This window comes from Hemitrygon akajei, chromosome 7 (assembly GCF_048418815.1).
Source record: "Hemitrygon akajei chromosome 7, sHemAka1.3, whole genome shotgun sequence".
Taxonomy (NCBI): Eukaryota; Metazoa; Chordata; class Chondrichthyes; order Myliobatiformes; family Dasyatidae; genus Hemitrygon; species Hemitrygon akajei.
The window spans coordinates 108,082,737-108,108,902 of record NC_133130.1 but is presented as its reverse complement, the minus strand read 5'-3'; the positions used below and the strand labels follow the sequence as shown (position 1 = coordinate 108,108,902).

At 47.5% G+C, this 26,166-nt stretch overlaps 1 protein-coding gene across 7 annotated transcripts in view; it reads right to left on the bottom strand.

Annotated features, from left to right (window-relative positions):
• Positions 1–26,166, bottom strand: part of sytl3 (synaptotagmin-like 3) — a 117,570-nt gene that overhangs the window by 24,932 nt on the left and 66,472 nt on the right. For 6 of the 7 annotated variants that reach the window (XM_073051669.1, XM_073051672.1, XM_073051671.1 and 3 more), the window contains exons 4-7: positions 24,851–24,918; positions 21,196–21,247; positions 16,747–16,795; positions 10,829–10,901 (exon numbers count right to left, since the gene is read on the bottom strand). In XM_073051669.1, coding sequence (XP_072907770.1) covers positions 10,829–10,901; positions 16,747–16,795; positions 21,196–21,247; positions 24,851–24,918 — 242 coding nt within the window. The remainder of the gene's footprint in view (positions 1–10,828; positions 10,902–16,746; positions 16,796–21,195; positions 21,248–24,850; positions 24,919–26,166) is intronic. The other variant, XM_073051673.1, reaches the window with a different exon arrangement.

Sequence of the window (26,166 nt, the reverse complement as noted above, 5' to 3'; positions counted from 1 at the left end):
GGCAGATCCCAGTGGTGTCGTGTAGGCCTTGCGTGGTGCTGGTGACAACCACTAGCAGGATTCCCACTCTCTAGTCATAGAAAAGTACAACACAGAAACGTGCCCATCTAGTGTGTGCCGAACCATTTAAACTGCCTACTCCCATCGTCCATAACCCTCCATACCCCTACCATCCATCAAGCTATCCAAACTTTGCTTATATATTGAAATTGAGCTTGCTGGCTACTCATTCCACACCTTCACAAGCCTCTCCAGTCAGAGAGGCAACCCTCTACTACCACTCTCTGGCTTCTCCCACAAAGCCAACGTGTAATCCAATTTACCACCTCATCTTGAATGCCAAGCTACTGATCCTTCCAGACCAGCCTCCCACACGGGACCTTGTCAAATGCCTTGCTAAGGTCCATGTAGGCAATATCCACCGCCTTGCCTTCATCCACCTTCCAGGTGATTTCCTTGAAAGACTCCATAAAGTTTGGTTAGACATGACCTGCCATGCACAAAGCCATGCTGACTATCCTTAATCAGTCCACGTCTAACCAAATACACAAATATGGTCCCTTAGGATGTCTTCCAATAACTTTCCCACTACTGATGTCAGGCTCACCAGCTTATAATTTCCTGGTTTATGTTTAGAGCCTTTTTTAAACAGTGGAAGAACATTGGCTATCCTCCAATCCTCTGGAACTTCCCCGTCACTAAGGTTGATATATATATATATCTGAGCTAGGGCCCCTTCAATCTCTGCACTTGCCTCCCGTGGGGTCCAAGAGAACACCTTGTCCGGCCCTGGGGATTTGCCTCAGGCTAGCAAACACCTCCTCCTCTGTAATCTGTACAGGGTCGATGAAGATGATGCTGCTTTGCCTCACTGTGTCCATCTCCTGAGTAAACATGGATGCAGAAATATCATTTAACATCTCCCCCATCTCTCTTGGCTCCACACATGGATGACCATTCTGGTCTTCCAGAGGACCAATTTTGTCCCTTGCAGTTCTTTAGCTCTAACACACCTGTAGAATCCCTTAGAATTCTCCTTCACCTTGGCTGCTAGAGCAACTTCATGCCTTATTTTAGCCCTCCTGATTCCTTTAAGTGTTCTCTTACATTTCTTGTTCTCCATAAGAATCTCGTTCGTTCCTACCTGTTACGTGCCTCCTTTTTACTCTTAACCTGGGCCTCAACATCTCTTGAAAACTAAGGTAGCCTACACTTATTATCTTTCACGAGGAAATCTACAGATGCTGGAAATTCAAGCAACACACACAAAATGCTGGAGGAACGCAGCAGGCCAGGCAGCATCTATAAGGAGAAGCACTGTCGACGTTTTGGGCTGAGACCCTTCGTCAGGACTAACTGAAAGGAAAGATAGTAAGAGATTTGAAAGTAGGAGGGGGAGGGGGAAATGTGAAATGATAGGAGAAGACCGGAGGGGGTGGGGTGAAGCTGAGAGCTGGAAAGGTGATTGGCAAAAGGGATACAGAGCTGGAAAAGGGAAAGGATCATGGGACGGGAGGCCTCGGGAGAAAGAAAGGGGGAGGGGAGCACCAGAGGGAGATGGAGAACGGGCAGAGTGATGGGCAGAGAGAGAGAGAGAAAAAAAACAAACAATTAAATATGTCAGGGATGGGGTAAGAAGGGGAGGAGGGGCATTAACGGAAGTTAGAGAAGTCAATGTTCATGCCATCAGGTTGGAGGCTACCCAGCCGGTATATAAGGTGTTGTTCCTCCAACCTGAGTTTGGCTTCGTCTTGACAGTAGAGGAGGCCACGGATAGACATATCAGAATGGGAATGGGACGTGGAATTAAAATGTGTGGCCACTGGGAGATCCTGCTTTCTCTGGCGGACAGAGCGTAGGTGTTCAGCTTCTGTAACTTCCGCCACCTCCAACGGGATCCCACTACCAAGCACATCTTTCCCTCCCCCCCCTTTCTGCTTTCCGCAGGGATCGCTCCCTACGTGACTCCCTTGTCCATTCATCCCCCCCATCCCTTCCCACCGATCTCCCTCCTGGCACTTATCCTTGTAAGCAGAACAGGTGTTACACCTGCCCTTACACTTCCTCCCTCACCACCATTCAGGGCCCCAGACAGTCCTTCCAGGTGAGGCGACACTTCACCTGTGAGTCGGCTGGTGTGGTATACTGCGTCCGGTGCTCCCGGTGTGGCCTTTTATATATTGGTGAGACCCGATGCAGACTGGGAGACCGTTTCGCAGTTAGTCCTGATGAAGGGTCTCGGCCTGAAACGTCAACAGTGCTTCTCCCTATAGATGCTGCCTGACCTGCTGTGTTCTACCAGCATTTTGTGTGTGTTGCTTTAATTTCCAGCATCTGCAGATTTCCTCGTGTTTGACTTATTATCTGTACCTTTTATTCTGACAGGCACATAAAAGCTTTGTACTCTCAACATTTCACTTCTGAAGGCCTCCCACTTTCCAAGTATGCTTTTGCTAGAAAAACAACCTGTCCCAGTTCTCACTAGCCAGATCATTTCTGATACCATTAAAATTGAATTTGCTCCAATTAAGAATCTCAGCCTGCAGGCCAGACCTAACTTTTTGCATATTTACTTTGAAACTAATGGCATTATGATCATTAGATGCAGTGTTTCCCTACACAAACTTCTGTCACCTGCCCTGTCTCATTCTCTAACACCAGATCCAGTATCACACTGTCCGTACCTCCAGATGAACTCTGTCTTTTTGTGTGTTTCCCCCTGGCTGTCAGTCTGTGGTTTTGTATTGCCATGTGCTCCTGTCCCCGTTCCTGCTCTGCTCCGGCCCCTGTATCACTGAGTACTCCGTCCCTCACCTGTTTCTCATTATTACCTGTATTGCTGCCACTTGTGTCTCATTGTGCTCCACCTATCATCTGCCTCTCTGTTTATTGCTCAGTGTATTTCAGTCCTGTGTTTTCACCTGTTTGTTGCCAGATTGTGCCAGTGAATTTTCCTGAGCCTTTCCAGCATTTGTATCTGTACTCTGTCCGTCTGAATAGTGACTCTGCCTGTTTCCCGATTCTGGTTTTTGGATTTCTCTGGATGTTTTGATCTCTGCCTGAACTTTGACGCCGACTTAGTTTGCACCTCAGGATTTGTTACTCAATTAATATCACTGAGTGCACAGTACTGGGTCTGTGATTGGATCCCTGCTCCACCATCTTGACACGCACGCTCTCTCATTGCAACTTCTACATACTGATGCAGGAAACTTTCCTAAACATGTCCCGAGGCTTGCCAGAGCAACCATGTAACAGGATGGAGACAGCATCCACTTTGATTACCTCAAAGCACCATCATATCTCCCCAACATGCAACTGACATGACCAGGTACAAGCTGTGGAAAGCCATCTCACATGCAAAGTGGTAAATCTGGACCAAACCTCAATCACAGAAAAACGCTTGAATACTGTCACCTCCTTTGAAATAAAGCCAAGTGACATATGCCTTTCTCACCCCCTCAGTCAGTACATTCCAGATTGCAACCAGCTCTGGGTGAAAATGCTCTTCCTCAGATTTCCTCTGACCCTCTTACTGCTCTCCTTAAACCTTATCCCACTCGTCTTAGACACCTCTGAACAGACAGGACATGGAAGCTCCTTCACCAAACCCCTGTGATTTCAGTCTCTGAGGCTGGCGTGAGAGAATCCTTCAGGAGGGTGAACGCACGGAAACCTGGTCCAGGCGGTGTACCTGGCTGAGTACTGAAGACCTGTGTTAGTCAACAGGATGGAGTGTTCAGTGATTTCCTTAACCTCTCACTTTGGCAGTCAGAGGTACCTGCCTGCCTCAAGCAAGCTTCAATCACACCAGTGTCCAAGAAAATCGTGGTAACCTGCCTCAATGACTATCATCTAGTCGCACTTAGATCCACTGTGATGAAGTGCTATGAGGGGTCAGGAATGAAACATATCAACACCTGCCTGAGGAGTGACTTGGACCCACTATCACAACAGGTTAACAGCAGAAGCTATTCCTCTGGCCCTGCACTCAGCTCCGAACAATGAAGGTTACTCTTCATTGACTAAAGCTCTGCGTTGAACATTATCGTCCCCTCACAACTAATCAATAAGCTCCAAGACTTGGGACTCAATTCTCATCGAGCAACTGGATCCTCCATTTCCTCACTTGTAGACCCCAGTCAGTTGGGATTGGCAACAACATCTCCTCCCCGATCTCCATCAGCCCAGGTGCACCACAGGGCTGTGTGCTCAGCCTCTGCTCCACTCACTTCACACCTTTGACTGTCAGGCTAAGCCTGGCTCCAATGGAATATTTAAGTTTGCTAACTACACTGCCGTCGTTGGTCAAATAAAAAGTGGTGACAAATCAACACATAGGAAGGAGGTAGAAAATCTAGTTGAATGGTGCCACAACACCAAGCTCTCACTCAATGTCAGCAGAACTGAACAGCTCCTAATTGAATACAGGAGGAGGAAATCGGGCGACCATCAGCCAGTCCTCATCAGGGGATCCGAGGCAGAGAGGGTCAGTAACTTTAAGTTCCATTTCAGAAGATCTATCCTGGGTCTAGCATGCAGTGCCATTACAAAGAAGGCTCAGCAGTGCCTCTGCTTTCTTAGAAGTTTGCAAAGATTTTTGACACAAAATCTAAAACTTTGACGAACTTCTATAGATGCATGGAGGAGAGTGTACAGACTAGTTACACCATGGCCTGGTCTGGAAACACCAATGCCCTTGAACGGAAAATCCTACAGAGCCCAGTCCATCACGGGTAAAGCCCTCCCCAACAATGAGCACATCAACAAGGAGCACTGTTGCAGGAAAACAGTATTCATCATTAAAGACGCCCACCATCCAGGCCATGACTTTTTCTCACTGCTGCCAACAGGAAGGAGGTATGTCGTTCAGAAACAGTTCTGCTTCTCTAACTAAGGAATCCCTGATTACTACTGCAATCCTCTTCTACCCCCCTTCCCTCTGAGTCAAAGAGCCAGACTCAGTGCCAGAGACCTGGCAGCTTGACTATCCCCTGGTAGGTCATCGACTCAACAACATCGAAAGTGGTACACTCCTTACTGAGAGAGACAAACACAAAGGTACTGTCAGCCTATTCCCTTTCCCCCTCCTTACAGTCACCCAGGTACCTGCCTCCTGATGTTCCTATCTATCACCCCCTATTTCTCTCCATTGAGCTGCAGCTCCAGTTCCTAAACACGGTCAGTAAGCAGATGCATCCGAGTGCACTTTGCACAGATCTGATCAGGGAGACTGGAGTCTTACATCTGACATGAAGAAAATACCACAGACCCCAGACCCATTCTCCCTCCACCAGCCATTCAGAGATAGACCCCAGACCCATTCTCACTCCACCAGCCATTCAGAGACAGACCCCAGACCCATTCTCACTCCACCAGTCAGACAGAGATAGACCCCAGACCCATTCTCACTCAACCAGCCATTCAGAGACAGACCCCAGACCCATTCTCACTCCACCAGCCATTCAGAGATAGACCTCAGACCCATTCTCACTCCACCAGTCAGGCAGTGATAGACCCCAGACCCATTCTCACTCCACCAGCCATTCAGAGACAGACCCCAGACCCATTCTCACTCCACCAGCCATTCAGAGACAGACCCCAGACCCATTCTCACTCCACCAGTCAGACAGAGATAGACCACAGACCCATTCTCACTCCACCAGCCATTCAGAGACAGACCCCAGACCCATTCTCACTCCACCAGTCAGACAGAGATAGACCTCAGACCCATTCTTACTCCACGAGTCAGACAGAGATAGACCCCAGACCCATTCTCACTCCACCAGTCAGACAGAGATAGACCCCAGACCCATTCTCACACCACCAGTGAGACAGAGATAGACCCCAGACCCATTCTCACTCCACAAGTCAGGCAGTGACAGACCCCACACCCATTCTCACTCCACCAGCCATTCAGAGATAGACCCCAGACCCATTCTCACTCCACCAGCCATTCAGAGATAGACCCCAGACCCATTCTCACTCCACTAGTCAGACACTAACAGACCCCAGACCCATTCTCACTCCAGCAACCAGACAGTGATAGACCCCAGACCCATTCTCACTCCACCAGTCAGACACTAACAGACCCCAGACCCATTCTCATTCCAGCAACCAGACCCAGACCCATTCTCACTCCACTAGTCAGACACTAACAGACCCCAGACCCATTCTCTCTCCAGCAACCAGACAGTGATAGACCCCAGACCCATTCTCACTCCACCAGTCAGGCAGTGATAGACCCCAGACCCATTTTCACTCCACCAGTCAGACAGAGATAGACCCCACACCCATTCTCACTCCACCAGCCATTCAGAGATAGATCCCAGACCCATTCTCACTCCACCAGTCAGGCAGTGATAGACCCCAGACCCATTCTCACTCCACCAGTCAGGCAGTGATAGACCCCAGACCCATTCTCACTCCACCAGTCAGACAGGGATAGACCCCACACCCATTCTCACTCCACCAGCCATTCAGAGATAGACCCCAGACCCATTCTCACTCCACCAGCCATTCAGAGATAGACCCCAGACCCATTCTCACTGCACCAGCCATTCAGAGATAGACCCCAGACCCATTCTCACTCCACCAGCCATTCAGAGATAGACCCCAGACCCATTCTCACTGCACCAGCCATTCAGAGATAGACACCAGACTCATTCTCACTCTGCCAGCCATTCAGAGATAGACCCCAGACCCATTCTCACTCCACCAGCCAGACACTAACAGACCCCAGACCCATTCTCACTCTCCAGCCGGGCACTAACTGACCCCAGACCCATTGTCACTCCACCAGTCAGACACTAACGGACCCCAGACCCATTCTCACTCCACCAGTCAGACAGTGATAGACCCCGGACCCATTCTCACTCCACCAGTCAGACAGTGATAGACCCCGGACCCATTCTCACTCCACCAGTCAGACACGAACAGACCCCAGACCCATTCTCACTCCACCAGTCAGACACGAACAGACCCCAGACCCATTCTCACTCTCCAGCCGGGCACTAACTGACCCCAGACCCATTGTCACTCCACCAGTCAGACACGAACAGACCCCAGACCAATTCTCACTACACCAGTCAGGCAGTGATAGACCCCAGACCCATTCTCACTCCACCAGTCAGACATGAACAGACCCCAAACCCATTCTCACTCCACCAGTCAGGCAGTGATAGACCCCAGACCCATTCTCACTCCACCAGTCAGGCAGTGATAGACCCCAGACCCATTCTCACTCCACCAGCTAGACACGAACAGACCCCAGACCCATTCACACTCCACCAGCCAGACAGTGATAGACCCCAGACCCATTCTCACTCCACCAGCCAGACAGTGATAGACCCCAGACCCATTCTCACTCCACCAGTCAGACAGTGATAGACCCCAGACCCATTCTCACTCCACCAGTCAGACAGTGATAGACCCCATACCCATTCTCACTCCACCAGTCAGACAGTGATAGACCCCAGACCCATTCTCACTGCACCAGTCAGACAGTGATAGACCCCAGACCCATTCTCACTCCGCCAGTCAGACACGAACAGACCCCGGACCCATTCTCACTCCACCAGTCAGGCAGTGATAGACCCCAGACCCATTCTCATTCCACCAGTCAGGCAGTGATAGACCCCAGACCCATTCTCACTCCACCAGTCAGACAGTGATAGACCCCAGACCCATTCTCACTCCACCAGTCAGGCAGTGATAGACCCCAGAACCATTCTCACTCCACCAGCCAGACACGAACAGACCCCAGACCCATTCTCACTGCACCAGTCAGACAGTGATAGACCCCAGACCCATTCTCACTCCACCAGTCAGACAGTGATAGACTCCACACCCGTTCTCACTCCACCAGTCAGACACGAACAGACCCCAGACCCATTCTCACTCCACCAGTCAGGCAGTGATAGACCCCAGACCCATTCTCACTCCACCAGTCAGGCAGTGATAGACCCCAGACCCATTCTCACTCCACCAGTCAGATACAAACAGACCCCGAACCCATTCTCACTCCACCAGTAAGGCAGTGATAGACCCCAGACCCATTCTCACTCCACCAGTCAGGCAGTGATAGACCCCAGACCCATTCTCACTCCACCTGCCATTCAGAGATAGACCCCAGACACATTCTCACTCCACCAGCCAGGCATTGATAGACCCCAGACCCATTCTCACTCCACCAGTCAGGTAGTGATAGACCCCAGACCCATTCTCACTCCACCAGTCAGGCAGTGATAGACCCCACACCCATTCTCACTCCACCAGCCATTCAGAGACAGACCCCAGACCCATTCTCACTCCACCAGTCAGGCAGTGATAGACCCCGGACCCATTCTCACTCCACCAGTCAGGCATTGATAGACCCCAGACCCATTCTCACTCCACCAGCCATTCAGAGACAGACCCCAGACCCATTCTCACTCCACCAGTCAGGCAGTGATAGACCCCACACCCATTCTCACTCCACCAGTCAGGCATTGATAGACCCCAGACCCATTCTCACTCCACCAGTCAGGCAGTGATAGACCCCACACCCATTCTCACTCCACCAGTCAGACACTATCAGACCCCAGACCCATTCTCACTCCACCAGTCAGGCAGTGATAGACCCCAGACCCATTCTCACTCCACCAGCCATTCAGAGATAGACCCCAGACCCATTCTCACTCCACCATCCGGGCACTAATAGAGAAAAAAGAAGGAAACTTGATTGAAATCTTAATAGAAACTGGAGTATCTGCTTCTTCTCACCAAAGGCTGAACCCACCCCTCTAAATCTGCCCACTCACACAATGGTCACTTCACCGATATATTTTTGCCTACTGCCTTATGTTGCCATATCTCAAGCCGGACAAAAACTTCTAAAAGGCCCCATTTGCTTTTTAAGCCAGGGTTCATTCCTTTAAACACGAGACTGGTAACATTCAGTGATAGGTTTACCGTGTAAAACTTGAAAGCTTCGCATGGGTGCTGTACAGGGCTGTGCTGGACCTGCATCGCCTGGCCTGTCAGTGAGGCCACAGTGGACAGCTCCTGCACAGAGCACCTTTAACACAGTTGCCGTTCAGCACCACTGTCACATAGTCCCTGATACTGGACCGGGGGAACACAGTACCGTCTTGTTCACGTTTCAGAACTTGCAATAATTCACACACAATGAACTTCCAAATGTTGTCCATTTACAAATAGAGTATGCTGAGTTTCAATCAAGCCAGGATTATTGCTCATTTAACTGTATACCTGTATATCACATATATAACCATATAGTGTACCTAGAAACGAGACTTATCTCCAAACCAGAGTGTAAAACACATAACACACGACAACTTAAGAAGGTAAGGGTAAAATCTACAGATGAGTCACACATAAATAACAAAGTAAAGTTATTTATTGTAAGGTACAGAACCGATTAATCAGTGATACTTCAAACACGATGCGGCAGAGAATATGCTGAGTTACAAGTAACCATCTAGATTTTTGTCTCATAAGATGAGCACTAGCCTCCGTAGTGTCCAGGACGTCTTCAAAGAGCAATGCCTCAAAAAGGTGGCATCCATAATTCAGGACCCCCAGCAGCCAGGACGTGCCCTTTTCTCACTATTACCATCAGGTAGGAGGTACAGAAGCCTGAAGACACACACTCGGCGATTCAGGAACAGCTTCTTCCCCTCTGCCATCTGATTTCTGAATGGACATTGAACCCAGGAACACACCTCACTCCATTTTTATTTCTGCTCTTTTTGCACTACTTATTCTATTTAACTCTTTGATATATATATATAATCCAAGTTGCAGGAATTGTGTGTAGGAACATCTGTGCAGAGTGTGGATTGGACACTCCCAAGTCCAAATGAGGAACACCCAAGAAGGTAGTGGAGATTGACAGAGCTAAGATCCTGTGGGGCTTTCAGATAAAGACCGATAATCAGGTACCGGCCGACCAACCAGACATAGGAATACTGGACAAGGAACAGAAGAAAGCATTAGTAATAGATGTGCCAATCCTGAATGACAGTAGCATCGAGCAGAAAGAATATGAGAAGCTGAAGGGCTTGAAAGAGCAGATAGAAAGGATGTGTAAGTTTAAAGCCAGAGTAATCCCAGTGATGACAGGGGCTACAACAAATCCCAGCATCTAAGATCTCAGCCCAGAAGAACCCACTACTAGGAACAACAAGGGTACTGCACCGAACCCTCAAGCTCCCAGGCCTCTGGTAGAGGACCCAAGATTGAGGGAAAAATACACATACACACTACCCATAAGGAGTGAGGAAAATATATACACACACACACATATTTAATTCACAGTTTTTTTTTATCATCATGTATTGCATTGTACTGCTGCTGCAAGGTTAATAAATTGCACAACGTATAACCAGTGATATGAAACCTGATTCTGATTATAAATAACATTACATCTCAGTGCTGTGAGCATCAGACAGAGAAGCAGTTTCAGCGACAGGTTACTGTCGATGCAATGCTCCTCAGACAGGATGAAGAGGTCAATACTCCCCAATGCCATTAGGCTTTACAATTCAACTGCCAGGACTTAAGAACTTTTTTTTTTTTTAAAGCTATTATTAATGCTTTTTGAGTTAGTGATTTAGATGCATATCATATTATTACTGAGTTAAGTATTGTATGTAATGAGTTTTTGCTACTACAAGTGTATGGGACATTGGAAAAAATGTTGAATTTCCCCATGGGGATGAATAAAGTATCTATCTATCTATCTATCTATCTATCTAATTAACTCTAGAAAGTAGGACTTTTAACCCAATATCTACATTTTAGGGATAGAGCTGGGACTACTTACGTCTGACACGATCAGTAAGCGACCAGAACAAGTTCTCCATTGACCTAGTGAATCCTTTCGAGTGCTTGTCCTCCTAAAAATAGTCAAATCATCTTTCATCAGTTGTGCTGTCTTCAACAATATTTATTTCTATATCAAGCATAGTTGCAAATTTATGGAATTTGTCATTTGTGATAGCCAATTATCCACAGTAGAGTTAAAGTTGTAAACTTTAGAACAGTAATTCTGTGCTATCTTGGAAATAAGGTAAATATGGAAATTCCCATTTGTTTGAAACCATCAAATTTCTATTGATTACATTGAGATGCTGGACTGCCATAGAGTCTAGCAGTGGTGTCCAACTCTGCTGCAGCTTTCAGCAAGGACTCCTGCTAAACCTACGCCCTCTCCACGCACAGACACGGCTGCCGAGTGACAAGGAGGTTGCAGAAACATAACCACATTGCATTGAGCCAATTTAAAGATTTCAAATATTTTCAATTATTTTTAGCCCTTATTTTGCAAAATTGCAAGGATTGTAATAGTTCTGTCTGTGTGTGCCACCATGTCCAACAAGAATGTCCAAGACAATGGCTCAACTTGTGCTCTTGGGGGGGAGTGAGGGTTCACACAATCAGAGGAGATTTGCCGGGATCTTTCTTCTCCCGGAAAACTGCAGGCTGCTAACACCATGGATATCATAAAAACTGAGAAGGCCAGAAATACTCAGAGGGCACGTAGCAGTTGTTGAGGAAGACAAAGCCAATGACCTCTCATCAGAACCTCCCTCCACTGGTGCCGTCCGCCCTGCTGAATACCTACGGCAGCACGCGACAAGCTGGTAGACGTGGTGAACACAGAGGCTAACGAGGTGAAAGGTTAGAAACATGGAAAACCTACAGCACAATACAGCCCTTCAACCCACAATGCAGCAGCCCGCAGGTTCTGCCTGGATTGAAGAGTGGATGTCTGGGAAATGGAGGAAATGCGAGACAGGACTCCAGCAGCCATGGTAGAAGGTGCATTTTCTAATAAAGGAGGATATTTCAGTATTTCTGAAATGGGAGATGATAAATACAGCAGAGACAGGGGAATGGCACCCGTCTAGGAGTTGGGATGTAGTCTAGCTGGCAGTGAGAGTCAATGGTTCGTAGTGGATACTGGTGGGAAGTCTGTCTCCTGAGATGGAGACAGAGAGATCCAGAAAAGGGAGAGAAGTCCAAGTAACTTTAAGCAGGATGGAAGTTAGTAGTGAGGGTGGTGAAAGTAGTAAGTTCTGTATAACTACAGCGGAGAAAGAGATGGGGAGGGCAATAGCTTTGGAATAAGGATTTAGCTAAGAATAAAACAGGCAAAGCTAGAACCCTTGCGAATATGGATGGCTACGCGTTTAATTTGTGGGAAGTGGGAGGAATTGAAGAATGATGGGCAACTGGGGGAGTAGTTAGCAACAGAAGGTCCTGGTGCACAAGTCCAAGGATCCCAGAATGCATCAGATGGTTAAGCGGGCACATGGGATGCTGGCCTTCATCAGTCAGGCTACTGAACACATGCTCCAACTTTATAAAATGCTGGTCAGGCTGCAGTTGAAGAACTGAGTGCAGTTCTGGTCACCACTCTACAGGAAGAATCCGTTGGGTCTTATGGAGGTACAGAGATTCACCAGGACGTTCTCTGGCATGGAGCTTTTCTATTCCAGGAAGAGACTGGATAGATTGGGCCTGATCTATCCGGAGCAGTGGAGGTTTAAAGGGGATAGGATTGAGGGGACATTTATGTTGGGAAGGTATGGATAGCGTAGACTGCAGGGAACTTTCCCTGATATCAGAAGAAGATAAAACCATACGTTTAGAGCAAGGGGGAAGATGTTTACAGGGGATTTGAGGAGGATTTTTTTCTCATCTAGAGAGACGTGAAGAAGAGCTATTGACAAAATTTAAGAAGTTTCCAGAGAAACACTTGAATCACCCAGGCATAGAAGGCTACTGGCCAAGTGCTAGGAGATGGAATGGTGTCCACTGGTCAGTGTGATAAGCCATATGGTCTGTCTCCATTCTGTATGACTCTATGACATTCTCTCGTCTTATTTCAAGCTTGCAGGACCTGAGGTACTGTGGTGAACTACATATACCTGTCTGAACACGCCCCCTGATGACTGCTCCTGTGGCTCCTCCCACAGACCCCTGTATAAAGGTGATGGAGGTCTGAGCCCGGCCTCTCAGTCTCCAGGATGTAATATGGTGGTCAATCACTGCTTGTTCCTTCTTCCAGTCAATAAAAGCCGATACCTCGCCTTTACGTCTCAGAGTGAGTTATTGATGGTGCATCAGGTACTTCACGACTGAACTGTGACAATGTGTCTCTCCCAGTATTTCTGATACTGTCGGTCATAAAGGCACTCAAACAGGGATAAAATCAACAACTCATAAACACGAGAGATTCTGCAGAAGCTTGAAATCCAAAGCAACACGCACAAAATATTGGAATAACTCAGTAAGTCAGGGAGCATCTATGGAAATTAATGAACAGTTGGCGTTTGGGTCTCGGCCTGAAATGTCGACTGTTTATTCATTTCCATACTGTGAATGCTGCCTGACCTGCTGAGTTCCTCCAGAATTGTGTCTGTATTGCTCTAAAATGAAAACTCATTTGGCACCTATTTGCTTTTAATATAGAGTTTGTCCCCCCATGAGTGGAAGTGTGACACTTGCCCTCAGCCCACACAGAAGAAGCAGGGACAGAGGAGACAGCCTCCTGTGCCACTCAGTTGGATCGTTGTCCATGCACCTCATCTTTCAAGGAGGTTCCAGTCAGTACTGGGGAAGTTAGAGTCCCACACTAACGGTGTTCTTCTGCACCTTTCCATAATTTCTCTGCATATCTGGGGTGGCATGGTAGCATAGTGACCTGGGTTCAATTCCCAGCACTGTCTGTAAGGAGTCTGCACATTCTGCCCGCGACTGTGTGGGTTTAATTTATATTTAACCAATGCTTCTCTTGTGAATGCTGCTAATGTGATGCTACGTGCCTGTGATGCTGCTGCAGGCACGTACAATGGATTCCAGTTCATTGGCCCATCGGGTTTAATTGGGACAACTCTTAAAAGGAAAAATCTAAACTGAGAAAATAGCTGGGATTCCCTTTGTTTACTTGGGACAGGAGAGCGTGGCCAACAGTTTCGAACTGGCTCTGGTGTGAATCTGAGACGTTACACCGTGCTTAGAGAGATCAGTTATTAACTAGCGTCCGTTGTGTGTGTTTGTGTTCACAAAGCAGTGGTTCTCGTCTCTGATCGCTGGCGAGAAATAAGCAGCAAGACAATCCAGAGGGGCTTTGCTCATTGCAGTTTCAAGCGTCCAGGCTTGGAGATACCTGAATGGCTGGGAGTGATTACGAAACGGTTTCACTACTTCAACAAGTCAGGAATTACGACGGTATCGACGATCACCTTTGATGTTACAGTGAAAGTGAAGGTTGTCTAAAGCATCGGTATGAAGGCAGTCCATTATCGGTACGAGGTGTCTCGTTCATTTACAGTCAACCAAAAGAACACGCAGATGAATTCACCGCTCAACAGTTTTAAAGTACTGTAGAGGTTTTGGCAGTATTCTAATTAGTTCTGTATTTCATTTAAAGAGATGATTTATTACTCAGTTAAACAGTAGTTTGTCCTTTTTATACTTTTTAACTACTTCTATGAAGCTTTGGCTAATTGGAGCAGCCGTTTAATTGAGGCAAAATGTGCTGTGTCCCAATTAACCGCAATTAGCTGCAGAAAAAAAGCATGAAGGAGGTGTGGGATGGGATGAAGATCATCACCGGATGCGGTGCAAAGCGGGGGGCGAACATAAGTGGAGATGTGGAGAAAGCGAACCAGCTGAACAACTTCTTCAACAGGTTCGACAGCTCAATCTCATCCTCACCGCAGAAATCCACACCAGGCTTACTTCCCTCACAGGAAAATAGCCACTCACAGGAGACCTTGCCCACGCCCAGGATTACGGCTGCACAGGTGGAAGGTCAACTGAGGAAGATCTGTACCAGCAAGGCGGCTGGACCGGATGGAGTTTCCCCACGATTACTGAGGGCCTGTGCGACTGAGCTGGGAGAACCACTACAGCGCATCTTCAACATGAGCCTGGAGCAGAGAAGAGTACCCAGACAGTGGAAAACATCCTGTATTGTCCCGGTACCGAAGAAACCACAACCAAAGGAGTTGAATGACTTCAGACCTGTTGCCTTGACGACACACGTGATGAAGACCATGGAGCGGCTGATAATACAGAATCTGAGGCCACAAACCAGGCACGCCCGGGATCCTCTTCAGTTTGCGTATAAGGAGAAGGTGGGAGTGGAGGATGCTATCACGTATTTGCTGCACAAATCACTCTCTCACCTAGATGGGGTCAGTTGTGCTGTGAGGATTACATTCCTTGACTTCTCTAGTGCCTTTAACACCATTCAGCCCAAGATCTTAAGGCACAAACTAACGGAGATGGGAGTAGACTCTCACATGGTGGATTGGATAGTGGACTACTTGACAGATAGACCTCAGTATGTGCGGTTGGGAGACTGTAGGTCTGACACGGTGGTCAGCAGCACAGGAGCGCCGCAGGGAACCGTACTCTCTCCGGTCCTGTTCACCCTGTACACATCAGACTTCCAATATAACTCGGAGTCCTGCCATGTGCAGAAGTTCGCTGATGACACGGCCATAGTGGGGTGTGTCAGGAATGGACAGGAGGAGGAGTATAGGAAACTGATACAGGACTTTGTGATATGGTGCAACTCAAACTACCTGCGTCTCATTATCACCAAGACCAAGGAGATGCTGGTGGACTTTAGGAGATCTAGGCCTCATATGGAGCCAGTGATCATTAATGGAGAATGTGTGGAGCAGGTTAAGACCTACAAGTATCTGGGAGTACAGTTAGACGAGAAGCTAGACTGGACTGCCAACACAGATGCCTTGTGCAGGAAGGCACAGAGTCGACTGTACTTCCTAAGAAGGTTGGCGTCATTCAATGTCTGTAGTGAGATGCTGAAGATGTTCTATAGGTCAGTTGTGGAGAGCGCCCTCTTCTTTGTGGTGGCATGTTGGGGAGGAAGCATTAAGAAGAGGGACGCCTCACGTCTTAATAAGCTGGTAAGGAAGGCGGGCTCTGTCGTGGGCAAAGTACTGGAGAGTTTAACATCGGTAGCTGAGCGAAGGGCGCTGAGTAGGCTACGGTCAATTATGGATAACTCTGAACATCCTCTACATAGCACCATCCAGAGACAGAGAAGCAGTTTCAGCGACAGATTACTATCGATGCAGTGTCCTCAGACAGGATGAAGAGGTCAATACTCCCCAATGCCATTAGGCTTTACAATTCTACCGCCAGGACTTAAGAACTTTTTAAAAGCTATTATTAATGCTTTTTGAGATAGTGATTTAGATGCATATCATATTTTTTTACTGAGTTAAGTATTGTATGTAATTAGTTTTGCTACAACAAGTGTATGGGACATTGGAAAAAAGTTGAATTTCCCCATGGGGATGAATAAAGTATCTATCTATCTATTCACTGTATTTCACACATGTGCTTGTGTATCTAACAGAAAACTTGACTTTGATGGCCACCCCTGACGGACTGCTTTATAATTTATGTCTCAGCTCTTTCAATTCATCTGACAGAACTTCATAACTTCTTGGTATCAATAACTGAGGTGGGAAAAGGCAACACATCCCAATCACCACTGACTCTTCAGCTTGAAGGTGCACTTTGAGGACCAGCAATCAAGGGCTCCCTGATAGGTTGTGTCTTACAATGGCACATCTGGGTCAGCTCAACCAGGAAATGAGCAGGTAGGAAGCAGAGTGCGAGCGGAGGAGGAAAATTTCCACACGTGAGTTTTAAGCAGGTCATATCACATTTGTCAATGCAGTTTTACATTACCAGTAGGTATCCTGTAGGTGGGGGAGTTGGGGGTACAATGCCGATACTGCTGGAAAAGAGAAACAATGATTTAGTTGGAGCTTGTCAAAAGTCGTCACACGTCCGTGTGATTCATTGCAGCAGTGAGAAGGTTTGCAACCACTCCATCACTCACCAACATATAATCTCCAGCAGGTTCACAAATATTGGAAGACTGTAACACAAACCAGGTTTCACCAAAGCAGGTTTATGTGAACAAAGAGGACTCAAGCTCCTGTCATCAACGTGGCTTTACCAACATTCAGACTGCTTTATTTCTAGTTATGTCTGAATCATTTTGTTCCAACTCCTGGCTCTTAAATCAGTTGTTACTTTGACAACTTTGGCCCATTCCTTGTCACAGACATTGTCTCTGTTCTTCCCACCCCCACTGGTCTTCTGACCTTTCCTGAACCTGAAACACCAGCTGTTTCTCTACCCGCAGCACCGCCTGGCCTGTTCAACGTCTTTGCACATGGAAAGAAAATCGTTTTGTTGTTTAAAGTTCAATGACTCCCAGTCACCAATAAATTGTTCTCCAGTTCAAGACCACAGCTGGGTGCTTCTTACAAGACAGAGACGGTGCATTGCTGATACCTACTCAGAAAAGGAGCTTCTTAAATGGCGAGAGACTGGAAAATGGTGCTGTTCAGAGTGTCCTGGGCATCCTTACACACAAATCACTAACATGAACACACAGGGATAGACACCAATGGTGAGAAAGCCAACAAATACAGTAGCCCTGTCAGAGCATTAGGGTACATAGGTAAGGACGCCTTACCACAGTCATGTAGGGTCTTGGAAAGAGCCCTATACAACTGCAGTAAGACATCACTACCTTTGTCCTCTATTCCTCTTGTGTCCGAAGAACTAACTAACTTTGAAGGGGCCAGGAAGGGGGGGAGGGGGGGAGAGAGAGAGAGAGAGGAGGGGGGAGAGGGGGAGAGGGGGAGGGGGGAAGCGAGGAATTACCAGGTTGATTACTGGATAGGTCGCTCCTTCAAGGGGAGATCCAGAATTCTGGACCTGTATACTAGAGTCTGGAAGACTGAAACAAGCAAAATTCACACGGGTCTTGAAAGGGTAAAAGGGGGCATGTTTTGCCCGGCTGGGGACTGGAACCTGGGGCAACAGTCTCAGATGAATGGGGTCAGCAATTGGGACTGAGTTGAGGAGAAAGTCCCTCACTCCAAGGATGGTGAATCTTTAGTGTTGTCCAACGACAGAGGCAGAGGAGACCCAGCCACTGAGTCGGTTCAGGGACAGAAAATATTGTACAAAGGGAATCTGGGGTCACTACAGGAGGTGCAAGATCACTCAAGGTCTTACTGAATGGCAGACTGGGCATGGGCATTTCAATCATTCTCAAGGTATATCAGGAGCTAAGGAATGAGCTGGTCCCCTCACGGACCATGGGGGTAATCTACGTGTGCATCTAGGGGAAGTCCTATCTGCACTTGTCAAGGAGAAAGATGTGGAAGGTAATAAGTTCAGGACAGGTCTGTCGATAATCAGCAGCTGACAGAGTCATAGAACACTAATCGCAGAAACAGGCCCTTCAGCCCATCTAGTCTGCGCCAGACTGTTATTCTGCAGAGCCTCACCAACTCACAGCTGGAATATCAGCATTCTATACCCCTACCATAAATGCACTTATCCAAACTTCTCTTAAATATTGGAATCAAAGCCTCATCCCACTTCAGCTTACAGAACATTCCACACTCACACCACCCTCCGAGTGAAGAATTTCCCCCTCTGATTCCTCTTAAACAATTCACCGTCCGCCCTTAACCTATGATCTCTACTTCTAGTCCCATCCAAACTCAGTGGGGAAAAAAAAGCCTGCTTGAATATACCCTAATCTATACCCTTCAAAAGGATTTCTCACGCTCCAGGGAGTAAAGTCCTAACCTATTTAACCCTTCCCTATAACTTGGGTCCTGAAGTCTCGACAACATCCTTGTAAGTTTTTTCTGTATTTTCAACCTTATTGATGCCTTTCCTGTAGATAGGTGACCAGAACCGAACACAACACTCTAAATTAGGCTTCCCTCACCAAAGTCTTATACAATTTGAATGTAACATCCCACCTCCTGACCCAGTACTTTGATTTATGAAGGCCAATGTGCCAAAAGTTTTCTTTATGACCCTTTCTACCTGTAACACCACTGTCATAGAATTATGGACCTGTATTCTCACTGTCTGCGATCTCTCCACAAATTTGCTCACCTAAATCTTACTGACTATTGGATAGTCTATACTATAATCCTATGAACGTGGTCATCTCTTTTTCATTCTTCAGTTCCACCCATACAGTCTCAGTTGACAAGCCCTCTAGTCTATCTTGTCTGAGCACTGTCATGGCATTTTCCCTGACTAGTAATGCCAACCCTCCCCCTTTAATCTCTTCAACTCTATCGCGTCTAAAAACAACAGAATCCGGATCATTGAGCAGCCAGTCCTGTCCGTCCTGCAGACAAGTCTCACTAATGGCTACAATATCATAATTCCACATGATGATGCACGTTCTAACCTTATCTGCCTTCCTACAATTTTCCTAGCATTGAAATAGACACAACTCAACATTAGTCACATCGTGCTCAATCTTTCAATTCCTGACTTTGTACGTAGTGTTAACAACATCTTTTCCCACAGTCACTCCACTACCTGCCCTGGCACTCTGGCTCCCATCTCCCAGCAACTCTTAAATCTGCAACCACCCCCACCCCCCCACCCCCGGCACCGACCGTCCACCGTGTAGCACTATCAAGCCTTCCCACAAGGATATTCGTCCCCCTCCAGTTCAGGTGTAAACCATGCCACCTATACAGGTCCCACCTTCCCTTGAATAGAGCCCATACGATACAAAATTCTGAAATCCCTCCCTCCTTCCCCATCTCCTTAGCCATGTGTCAAACTGTGACAGATTCCTCTTTCTAGCCTCAAAAGCACGTGACATGTGTGGCAATCCTGAGATCACAACCCTGGAAGTCCAATCCTTTAACTTACTGAACTCCCTGCCTGCCTATACCATTGGCACCAACCTCTGGCTGCTCACCCTCCCCGTTAAGAATGCTACAGACTCGATCCTGGCCGTGGCACCTGGGAGACAACATACCATCTGGTTATCTTGTTCTCGTCCACAGAACCTCATGCCTGTTCCCCTAACCAATGAATCCCTATCACAACAGCTCTCTTCTTCTCTCCCCTTCCCTTCTCATCAGGCTCTGTCTAAACGCTGGTAGACCCTGACCCTCAGAATCCCCTCCAGACTCTTTAGAGGGACATTTAATTGGGCAAGGTATGGAAACGAGAGAAAACAGGATGAGTGTGGACAGACAAAAAAGATCAGCACGGACATTCACATGGAGCAGTGGTGCAGGAGCAGACCCTCTGGCCCATAATGCTTGGCTGAACTATCTACACTAATCAGACCCAACCTCTCTGTCTGGACGCAGCCCGCACCCTCTGTTCTCTGCATATTCATGGGCCTGTCCATGTGGTGGGCCAATGAGCTTGTTCCTGGGCACTGTACAAGTCTCGGACTCTCCACGAGAGGCTGAATGGCCTCCTCCTGTTTCCAGGGGTATGTGCAAAGGTCAAAGGTGCACCAGAGATTGGTTTTATGCTGAGATGACAAGCCTCCTGCTCTGGGAGGAACTCCAGACCTGAGGGGGTTAATCTCCTCCCTACCAACGGCATGAGGATCAATGGTGAGGGCCCGAAGGAGCCCACAAGGAGGGGCCCTCTCAGACAGCGGCTCACAGAGCAGCTGACGATCCCCAGCCAGACACAGATGCACACAGGCCTGACACTCACCACGCAGCAGATTCAGGTCCAGGGCCTCACCAACCACAAAGGCAAGGCAGTATTGAATAGACCTTGAGGGAGGGGGAACATTCTATCGGCTCCTAAAAGCTGAGGCGCAGCAGAAGACACAAGACCTCAAAGCTCAAATACTGGGTGGGAAAAGCGGGAGACGAATAACTGGTTCAGTCTGAGGGAACGTGGTGAGTAAAGGGCATCAGGGATCGCCTAGGATACACACGGAACATCTGGTGTACCCTGGGTGTGTAGGCAGTGTACAACATCGGGTGGAGTCTGTGTGTGTGTAGAGTGCGGAATACCTGGCACACCACATAGATAGATACCGATCAAACTCTCCAAAAACACAGCTTCGCAATGCCATAGCTCTCCCTTTATAAGCTCTATGATGTGAAACTAGTTGTGGCCGGCATTACAAAAGATAATACCTGCCCAGCTTTCCTTCACAGGATTACCAGAATTGCAATGCTGGATTGAGCAATCAAATATTTTGGTTCTGGCCTTGACCTGTTCCCTGAGCGGGCACTTTGGCTGCAGGCTCTGATCTCCTCTCCCCACTGTTCCCGTTACTGCAGCCTTTGCAGACAAATAGACAGGGAGTCTTACCTCAGTATCTGTAAGGTCTGCAACAGTTTTTCGCTCATCGTTTTGTGCTCATCTGGAGAAGAAAACAGGCAGGTAACACTTAACAAGGTGGACTTTGTTCAGGATTGTACACTGGTGAATGGAAACTCATGACGGAGTTACATTGACTTTACAAGCTGGTGGAGATGCAGCTCAACATCTCCCCTGCAACAATGTGATATTGGCCTGATGGTTCTTAAAGAACTGATAGAAGCGGGCAAGTCAAGCACTTTGGAACCAATTTTGGTCCAGGCAAGCTGGTCATGTGGTATGGGTCAAGCTTAATTCGTGATCACATTATACAAGAATCCCACGGGGTGGATGGGGGGTGGGGGGGGGTGTAGGCTGGTCAGGCTTCTGTACCACCTTCCTGATGAGAACAAGGCGTGACATGGGTGAAAGGGGTCCTTAATGATGGATCCTTTGTTTTTGAGGCATTGCTCCTTGAAGATGCCCTGGATACTATGGAGGCCGGTGCCCATGATGGAGCTGACTGAGTTTATAACTCTCTGCAGCTTGTAGCTTCTGCAGTAACCCCCCCCCCCCACCCCGATAACTGACGGTGATGCAGCCAGGTAAAATGCCCTGCACGATACGTTTTTAGAAATCTGCGAGTGTCTCTGGTGACATAACAAATCTCCTCAAACTCCTAATGAAATGTAGCTGCTGTTGTGCCTTCTTGGTAGTTGTATTGACATGTAGGGCCCAGGAACTCAAAATTCCATTTCTGATCCCTCTATGAAGATTACACTTGGAAGTGTAATTCTTGCGTTCTCTGGGAACGCACACCAGAACACGGTCACAGCGGTGGATATAAGGAAGGTGTAACACATTCCCTCTCCTGTCAACAGTCCAACTACGAAACCACACTTTTAGTCTCTCCCTCTCCCAGTGTAGAGTGCCCTCCTGCCTCAAAACATCCACCGTTGTCCCTGTATCTGAAAAGACCAAGGTAACATGCCTGAACGAATGGCGTCCTGTCGCACTCACCTCAATAATAAGCAAATGCTTTGAGAGGCTGGTCAGGGACTACGTCTGCAGCTTGCTACCACCCACACTGGACCCCCTACAATTCACCTTCCAACACAACCGATCGACAGACGATGCAATAGCCACAGCTCTACACACATCCTTACACATCTGGAGAAGAGGGATGCTTATGTGAGAATGTTGTTCAGCATTCAACACCATAATTCCCTCTAGACTTGACAAGAAGCTCAGAGACCTCGGCCTTCACCCTGCCTTGTGTTGCTGGATCCTGGACTTCCTGTCAGATCACCGGCAGGTGGTAAGAGTGGGCTCCCTCACTGCTGCCCCTCTGACTCTCAACACAGGAGCCCCCAGGGCTGTGTACTAAGGCCCCTCCTTTACTCCCTGTATACCCATGACAGCATCACCAGTCACAGCTCTAGTCTGCTAATTAAATTCGCTGACAACTCTACACTGATTGACCTAATCTCAAATAATAATGAGGCGGCCTACAGAGAAGTCATCAGCCTGACACAGTGGTGTCAAGAAAACAACCTCTCCCTCAATGTCGCAAAAACAAAGGAGCTGGTTGTGGACTAGAGGAAGAATGGAGACAGGCTAACCCCTACAGACATCAGTGGATCTGGGGTTGAGAGGGTGGACAGCTTTAAGCTCCTCAGCATAAACATCACCGAGGACCTCACATGGTCTGTACATACCAGCTGTGTGGTAAAAAAGGCACAACAACGCCTCTTTCACCTCAGACGGCTGATGAAGTCTGGTATGGACCCCCAAATCCTAAGAACTTTCTGTAGGGGCACAATTGAGAGCATCCTGACTGGCTGCATCACTGCCTGGTATGGGAACTGTACCTCCCTCAATCGCAGGACTCTGCAGAGAGTGGTGCGGACAGCCCAGCGCAGCTGCAGATGTGAACTTCCCACGATTCAGGACATTTACAAAGACAGGTGAGTAAAAAGAGCCTGAAGGATCATTGGGGACCTGAGTCACCCCAACCAGAAACTGTTCCAGCTGCTCCCATCCGAGAATCGGTACGGCAGCATAAAAGCCAGGACCAACAGGCTCCGGGACAGCTTCTTCCACCAGGCCTTCAGACTGATTAAGTCATGCTGATATAATTATATTTCTATGCTATATTGACTATCCTGTTGGACATAATATTTATTATAAATTACTACAAATTGCGCATTGCACATTTAGATGGAGACATAACGTAAAGATTTTTACTCCTCATGTATATGAAGGACGTAAGTAATAAGTCGGTTCAATTCAATTCGCTAACTAAACCTGGTGATATCTAGGTTAGCTTCATTAGCAAGAAGGGAAGTTGCCAGACTTATGCAGAAGGGAGTTGTTTGATCCTGGAGGACGTGCGTGTAAAGTGAGGGGAAAGGTCAAAGGGGATGTGCCTGCCAGGTGTTTTTTTTTAACAGAGTGGGTGCCTGGACTGGGCTCCGGGGGTGGGGGGTAGGATGCAGGTACAATAACGCTGGTTCAGAGCCTCTTAGGTAGGCATATGACTATGCAGAGAATGGAGGGAAATGGACATTGTGTAGACAGAAGGGATTAGTTTAGTTAGTATTTAATTACTAGTTAAATTAGTTCATCACAACATAACATGGCAAGACCCTTAACGGCATTGATGAGCAGAGAGGTCTTGGGGACAAAGTTCGTAGTTCATTGAAAGTGGCTACGTGGGTCGATAGGGTAGTTAACAAGACTTATGGAGAGCTCGCTTTTATTAGTCCAGGCGTTGAGTTCAAGCCAAGAGGTTATGCTGCAACTTTACAGAACTGTGTTAGGCCGCATCTGGAGTATTGCATACAGTTTGGGTCGTCCCACTAGGGGAAAGATGTTGAGGCTTCGGAGAGGGTGCAGGAGAGGTTTACCAGGATGCCGCCTGGTTTAGAGGGCGTGTGCTATCACGAGAGGCTGGACAAACTTGAGCTTTTCTGGGACGTCGGAGGCTGAGGGGAGATGGGATAGAGGTTAAGATTATGAGGCATAGAGTGGGCAGAGTGTGTCTGTTTCCCAGGGCTGAAATATCTAACACCAGAGGGCGTGCACTGAAAGTGAGAGGGGATGGTAAAAGTTCAAAGGGAATTTTTTTTTATTCAGAGTGGTGGATGTCTGGAATGCGCTGCCTGGTATGGTGGTAGAGGCAAATACAATTTGTACATTAGAGGCGTTTAGAGACGTTTAAATAGGCTCTCAAAAGTGAGGAAGGCATAGGGATATAGACATTGTGAAGGTAGGGGGGATTATTTTTGGGGGATTCTAGTTGGCTCGTCACAGATTTGTGGGCCAAAGGACTTGTTTCTTTGCTGTACTGCTCTATGTTTTAACACGGTGGGACAAAGGGTCTGTACTGCTGTAGGTTCAATGTTATTCTGAGCAGCTCCGGCAGTACGGGGAGCAGCCCAGTGATCAAAGTGGGATGGACAACAATCAGAACTGGCCGGTGACACAATCCCCTGGCAACCAACATTTTAGAGCCCTGCCTGATCGACGTCCCTGGTGGTGACCAGGTAGAACCTCTCAGGGCATCAGCACTGACTGTGAACACGCTGAGCACGTTGCACGTTGACCCGTCCTTTCCCACGCAGTTCTGAGAGTTGTGAGTAGTTAACATCAGCAGATCAAGCACCTTGTTCCTGGTGAAATTTCTTTGCTTTTTCCTCGATAAACCACTCTCCAGATTTCACCTTCACCAGCCTGAAACACAGAGACAGCAGGAGTCATTTCAGGGATGGATCTCAAGAGCATGAGATGACAGTTTGTGTTAGCTGCTGTACACAATCGTCCAGTCGGTGTAGCAGAATTATCTTCAGGGAACACAGATGGATGGAACTGTTCTCAGGGGAAAATACAGTGAGGCCAATCACACAGGAACATTCCACGGGGAAGGAAAATTAATGAGTTCATAAACCTCTAGATATTGTATCTACTAGAGTTCGAAAGGGATGGTGGAAATGCTGGTTCCCATTTTCCTAAATCCAGATATTGTATTTACTAGAGTTGGAAAGAGATGGTGGGAACACTATCTTCCTAAATCCTATTTGGATTCTGGAATGGTTCCTGTGGATTGGAAGGGAGTAAATGTTACACTGCTTTTTAAGGAGGAGAGGGAGAGAATGGATAACGAGTGATCCTTTAGTCTGACGCTGGAACCTAACAAGACATCGGAAACTTACATGATTGAGCAGAGTCATCATGGGTTATGGAAGAGAAATCACACTTGACCAATCCTCTGGTGTTCTTCAAACCTGTGTCTAATAGGAGGATGCGGTAAAGTTGAATTTTCATCAGGCTTTGATAAGGTTGCTGAAGAAAGTTGGAGGGCATGAAATTAAAGGCACTGTGTTAGCCTGGTATTGAGAGTTGGTTAACGTATAGAAAACAGTGATTCTAAATAAACAAGCTAGGTTGGCAGGTGAGGTGTCACAGGGTTGCTTGGACCTCAGTTTATAATCTGCATGAACAATAGATCACCAACGTGCGTGCATGGGGTGAAGTGGGAACACGAATCGTGATAAGGTAACAAAGAGGGAGGGGATGGGCAAGTCATGAGGGTTGGGGTGGGGGGGGGAGAAGGGGTGAGAGAACCAGCTGAATCAGGAAAGACAAGTAGGTATGGGCAAAGCATGTGAATCAGCACCCACTCGACAAGCAGAGTGCTTTGGTGGAAGATGTGAAGTTATCCCCTTTGGTAAAATTAGAAATACTGAGTAATTCATACATGACGAAAGATTGGGAAATTCTTATGTTTGTGTACAAGTCAATGAAATCAAATGAGATTTGGCCTTCACAACAAGAATATTTGACTGAAAGAGTAAAGATATTAAACTTCAATTACACAAGATGGGACAAGAGCTGATGATGTAGCATTTGATCAGCTACTCCTTACAAGGAAGGCAACCTAGAAATTCTGAATGAGTAGAAATATCAGTTTAACAATGACTT